The sequence below is a fragment of the Poecilia formosa genome, unplaced genomic scaffold (assembly GCF_000485575.1).
Source record: "Poecilia formosa unplaced genomic scaffold, Poecilia_formosa-5.1.2 Scaffold205, whole genome shotgun sequence".
In the NCBI taxonomy this organism is placed as follows: Eukaryota; Metazoa; Chordata; class Actinopteri; order Cyprinodontiformes; family Poeciliidae; genus Poecilia; species Poecilia formosa.
This window is the reverse complement of record NW_006800144.1, coordinates 623,627-629,968: the sequence shown is the minus strand read 5'-3', so window position 1 is coordinate 629,968 and position 6,342 is coordinate 623,627. Positions and strand designations below refer to the sequence as shown.

At 36.2% G+C, this 6,342-nt stretch overlaps 1 protein-coding gene across 1 annotated transcript; it reads right to left on the bottom strand.

Moving 5' to 3' along the window:
- Window positions 1-2,392: 2,392 nt before the first annotated feature.
- LOC103148421 (erythroblast NAD(P)(+)--arginine ADP-ribosyltransferase-like) lies at window positions 2,393-5,044 on the bottom strand. The gene is made up of 3 exons (XM_007567184.2): window positions 4,982-5,044; window positions 4,816-4,900; window positions 2,393-3,691 (listed from the first exon to the last, which is right to left on the bottom strand). The coding sequence occupies exons 2-3, from the start codon at window positions 4,888-4,890 to the stop codon at window positions 2,942-2,944; spliced, it is 825 nt and encodes a 274-aa protein (XP_007567246.1). The 5' UTR covers window positions 4,891-4,900; window positions 4,982-5,044; the 3' UTR covers window positions 2,393-2,941.
- Window positions 5,045-6,342: the final 1,298 nt, after the last annotated feature.

Here is a 6,342-nt window from a genome sequence, read left to right as displayed (position 1 = left end):
TCTAGCAATAATTATGAGAATGAATGGGTGTTTTGAGTTAATGAACCGTTTAGGATGTGACACTGTGTGTTTTAAGTGCTTTGCTTTGTCCACAATATTCTAATTCTCCAAAATTCTGAATTCTGGCTTTCTATTACCTATCCATAATAACTAATACTACAAAAAATAAAGACTTGAAATATTCCACTTAATAGTTAATAAATCTGCAAAACATATAAATGTCACTTTGAGTGAAAAAAAAAAAGATTTTACTTTTTTATGATAGAAGTATCTGCATGTTTATGGGCATAGAGTTCTGAAGTTTCTTTAAAATTCCAGCAGATGGCAGCACTGTCTTAGGAATGTTGACAAGGATTTAATGTCCATTATTTAAATTGCCTTATCAGCTACAGCCAACACGGGGCCCACAGACACCAGGAAGTCCTCACAGATCACATGACTCACCCAGAGGTCACATCCTAAAAGAAACACTCAACATCACTGAGCTAGGTGGAACTATATTTCTATTAATTGTGTGCTTTTTTTTTTTTTTACCCGAGAGTAACTTTTAAATTACATACACAATGATACGGAGCCCCCTAAGGGACATAGGGAGAAAATGTTCCTTTGCGTTCCCTCGCAATATGTTTATATAAATATTTGCTGGCCTATTTTGTATACAGTCACAAATATAAATGTGAAATTTCAAATATGTACGGTCCGCACATAAAGAGCCTCAGTGAAAACATGCTTATTCTTAACTCTTTGGTGCAAAAAATGGATTGAAAATTGATTTATTCACTACATGTTTATGCCTGTTTGTGTCAGGTTGAGATGGAACTGCACGTGAAAACAGCCCTTTGAACCATTCAGACTAGCAACACAAGAGAGACACAATCAAAACTAAAAAATATTCCAAGTAGCTTGGATGTATTTTTTATTTCTTTCCTTTTTACGGAAAGTATTACAGGTTTGTGGTGCATTTCTATCCTAAAGAAAAAGATATAAAACTTCAGGTATTTCATGAGATATTAACATGCATGGAAAACTTGACGAAAACCTTATATAATAGCAAAAAGTACGATGTCACCGTAAGAAAGGCTTACAGTATTCAGTTATGCCACATGAACTGGTCAGTACATTATTGCCAGAACGCAAAACCTATTGCGAGGTAACGCAAAAGAAAAAGAAATCCCCCATGGCCCGCTAGGGGGCTCCGTGCAATGATAATACTCAAGATAACTATTTTAAAAACAGGATTTTCAACAGCTGCGCATGAAGAACTTATTAAGGATTCTGCTTGATCAAACACTTATTTCACTCCCTATCATGCACAATTTAAAAACATGCCATGGATTTATTGGTAATTCTGTCTAAACACTAGTTTGAACTACTGTTTTAAAATAGATGCTGTTAATTACCTTGACAAATATACAGGAGACAAAATCTTGTTTCCAAAATTTATTGTGAATCAGCAATTTTTTTCCTAAGGAAAAAAATACATAAAGGAACACAAACAAAGTTTGAACTCAAATTCACACTTCTGCACTTTAGTTATATTTTTACATTGCATTTATTCAGTGCAGCACTTTTGTCAATGAAAGGCCATTTTGAAAATTACATCAAGTCACATCGCACTACTTTGCTCTCAGTAGATGGCGCCCTCTCGTTGTATGCACAAGTTTTCTGAAAGGCTGGGGGAAAAAAAGTTTTGTCAGCACATTTTGCTCCTGTGCTCATCAGAGCCAGCTACAATTGTTTGTAAAAGTTAAGAGAATTGAGCTTCCTATTTTGTGTCTTGTGCGATGCACTCCTTAACATATCGGAACGTTTAGGGGTTTCACAACATGGAAGTCTAATAATAACGATGCTAACAAGGAGAAATTTGAATGACGAAAACCGAATGAAAAGTTGTGTCAGAGCTATTGAGTTTAACGGGGGTCTCATTTTTTTGTTTGTTAAAGATGGTGTGAAAACATAACTTCCTGTGAGAAACCATGTCATTTCAAAAGAATGTCTGGGCATGACCTTTTCTAAAAAGTAGTCACAATGGAAACTTTTTATTTGTGTGAGAGAGCAATGGGTGGGTGATGGAACAGGGGCGTTTCAAGAAGTTGGGGTTTGAGCAATATGTGGTTAGAAAGAAAAGAGGCATTAGATGTAAAAAATAATATTCATATTTTGTCACACAGGTACTAATTTCATCATGAATTTTTTTTTTATATAATCTTGTGATAAAAACTTCTCTTTACCAGCTTTTCAAATCTAGACACCAATTAGCTTTTTACCCATTATTATGGGATACCAGGGTTTCGGTACAGCTCCCACATTCTTGCCCATCTTCCTTTTTCTCTCTGACTGTTAGACTTTATTTTATTTAGGGGTAAAAGGAGTGGAACACACTTTTCAGAAAAGAACAAACTTTTATTTTCACTTTACTAATTCAAGCTGAAACCTGCACAAAAATATGAAACCTGTTTATCAAAGCTCAAAGGCAATTTATTTAACTTACAGAATGCAGTAAAACTTGAATGATTCTTAAACATTTTTCATGTATTTTACAGACTTTACAAACACAATACTACTGATTAAAAACGTAAAAAATTATTGTCTTCTGAAAAATATATCCCCATGCAGTAAAATACCCCCAAACTCTTTCCTTTTCCAGATGATGGATTAAACAGCACTTTTTGACATGTTCAAGGCTTGTCGGGATGTTGTTTTAAAGCTTAACCCTCCTCTAATCTTCCCCACAACTTTAAACCGGACTTGATTTTCCTTTGGGGGTCATGATCCTGTGTGTTCACAAAAAAAACATCTCTAAGTCCGTCACTTTGATGTGATTTTTGTGAATAACATTGTTTTAAAATGCCAGAAGTGTAAATTTAGATTAAAATACATGGTTACATAATTACGGGTTTGGAAGAGAGAGAGAGAGAGAGAGAGAGAGAGAGAGAAACAATCACCAAAGTATTTGTTCTGTAATTTGGCAGTCAAGATTGCTTTGGACACCGGTGCTATTCAGAATGTAAACAGTTTTACAGTCGGAAAGTTTTTTGATGGGTTTATCATTGCTGACTATTTTGAACGTCTCATAAGGTGGAATGAGCACCTCTTGCTCTCTGTCTCCGAGCTTGGGGTATTTTTTCAAATATGCCCCGTGGCAGGTTCTAATTTTAAAGCATGTAGTCGTACCAAAGTTTGTCAGAGTTGACAAGACGGAGGTAGAGGTGAAAGTGCCAAACCGAATCACTTTGCTGACAACGCCAGTGAACTTGGATTTGGTTCTGCGGAAAGTTATGCGACATTTACTGTCGCTGGTTTTGAGGATCTGTATCGCTCTGGTCAGCCAGAAATGTAGAGAATGGAACGGAAAGGTCGAACCGTACTGCGTTCTGTTGGTGCGGACTGCTTCGTTGAACGTCTTGTATACGTTTTCTGGTCCTCCTGCTGTGTACGCACAAATTGCTTGCAGGTGATCTTTTGTTAAAGCCTCATCTCCTCTCTCTCTTTCTTTGATTTTCTTCTCTGCGCACTTTTTCGCTGCTTCCCACATTTTTTTGAAGTCCTTCCTCATTTCCTTTTTCAAGTATGTGCCCTTGACCTTTTCTTCCATCTTTGTGGCGCAGGTAGAGTACATGTCATCAACTGAATTGTCAACCATGTCCAGGGGGATAGACTGATCATCTTGTGTAATGAAGGTGCCAGAGATCTAGAGGGAAAGGGAGAAAAATTGTAAATCCAAATGAATCTGTTGTATTTGCTTCCACATTTTCAGAATATTAACTCATGGGGGAAAAAATCATCAGGGTAATCACCTCCTAGTTAAGGACCAAGTCTTCATGAACCAAAATAGATAAATTAAGTGTAGTTTTAATTATAACATAACCATTTGTTATGAATTTGCCTCAAGCCAAGTTTTCATACCAGTGATGCCTGTTGATGCATATTCTATACATACCATCAATCGCACTGGAAGCTCTTTTCTACCTTCTGTTAGTCATTCTTATGCTCAATTATATGTAAGCTAGCTAATTTCCACCTAAATATGTATCTATTGCATGTGCTATTTTCAAATGAAAAACTACTGAGAATCTGATAAACGTGTATTTTTTGATTATTTTTAAATTATTGAGTTGAAGGCAAAAATATGTTGACTAGTGCCTTTTCTTATTGTGCCAAGGTATGATAGGATTTTATGGTTTCAGTAACCATAACAGTAAAGATGGGCATTTGTTGTATCAGTCAGTGTATTGAGGGAAAAAAGGAACTTTCATCGGAAGAACTGTAATTTCTTGCAAAAACAAAAAACTGATTGCAAACCCTAAAAATTTACAGCATGGTATGGACATTGGGACAGTTTCTTTTACACTTTGGACTCTTTCTACTCCTGATTCCACACGAGTACTTATTAATATAAGTTAAAAAATCAAAAGCTGCAATTATGTTTTATTTAGTGGTTCAATTACGTTATATTTTACGCTATATATATTATGTAAGTGGTGCGCACAAGCAGCCTATCTGATTATGAGTAATTTTAGTATTTGTGTTTGTGGGGGTTCTGGGTCTATGCAAAGACAGATATATTGTCATATATATCTTTAATGCAGTGAACATTCTAAAATATTGTGTCAAAGGTTTTTGTCCAATATCAGCCATTAATACCCAACAGTTTGGTTCTGACTCATTCTTGGCTTTTTGTGATCACTTAGTTTTGACATTTTTCAGTGATTACAGCATCGAGAAGTGCATATGTTACATTCTTGATATCTAGATATAGACTTCAATAAATTATATTTTACTCTAGAACACCAACCAAACAAAAGCTCCACTTACCTTATGGGCGCATAGAGGAAGTGTCCAACCAAGCAGCAAATACAGAGAACCAAAAACCAGCATGTTGGTCTTCATGACTGCAGTCCTGCAAGAATAAGTCCAGACATATAAAAACTGACATATGACTATAAAAACCAAACATACAAACAAACAAAATGTAAGTTACCCCTATAACAATCAGAGGTTTCTGAGATGACTAAGGGTTGGTTCTCTCTCTCTCTCTCTCTCTCTCTCTCTCTGTCTCTCACACATGCAACACGTGGTCTTCCCTTAAAGGAAATGAGGTTAATTTGAACAAGAAAGGTGACACATCTATGCATAAGCGACTTGCAGCTGTAAGCTGACAAACCAAAGTGTTACATTGCAAAGGAAAGTTTATCATCACTGTCAGTAACCAAACCAAAGTTAAGAGGAGTGAGAAACTGCTCTTGTGATGTGCACACAGTGACTCGAGGCATGAACTAGTCGATTTGAAAATTTCAGTTCTGTTCTGAGAAATGCGCCGAAGCGACTGAGGAAAAACTGTAACACGGAGGTCCTTTTTGTGACAGGCAGGAAAAGATGCATAGAAAGAATATGATAGTGTGATTTTACAATCCCAGCAGATGGCAGCATTGTTAAGCGATTTTGTTTTCCTCGTTCTATGACGTTCTCAACACATAAACCTCGAGGAGGGGGGGAATGCAGTTTGCTTACTTTAAATAGATTTTTAGTTTAAGTTGCAAATAAAAATCGGTTTCAAGGACAATGTCAGCCCCGTTACAGCGATCCTCCTAATACTGACAGAAGCCTAAGAATAGAAGTAAGGAGGGAATAAAAGTTGATTTTTGTGAAAGAAATGAAAATGTTACATATGGATGTGTGAAGAGGGACTCAGGTATTTTATCTGAGAAAGAAAACAGTAGAAAGACAAATGTGATGGGATGCAGAGAGAATTTAAAGGCAGGGGATGTTAAAGTTGTGGCGCGCTTGGAGGCATTGATGAGGAGCAGATATTTGGTTAAGCTGAAGCACACCCCGGAGAGCCAAGTGAGAACAAAACAATATGGCAACGAGCGCAGAGGGAGCAGAGTAAAGAATAGACTTGGTGTGTTTTGAGCATACAAAGAATGTGTATAGAAGTAGTTTGGTGAATTACTTCACCATTCCCAGTTGAGAAAAAAGAGAAAGAGAGATGAATTCTCCTAAAGGATATGCAGAGTGTGTGAAGATGTAAGAAGAAGGGAAAAAACTGGGAAATATTGAAAGAGCAAATGGTGACCGGAGGAAAGAAAAGAAATGATCAACAGGGAAAAGAGAATGAAACTTTGGGGAATGTGAAAAAGAATGGAGTAAAAAATAGATGAAAAGAAGCATGATGTAAGAAAATAATATTTAGCAAAGCAGCATCAGAGAAGATGAGAAAAAAGACAACAAAGTACAAATTAATGTGGAAATACTGTAATACAATCAAATGATAGATAGATAGATAGATAAATAGATAGATAGATAGATAGATAGATAGATAGATAGATAGATAGATAGATA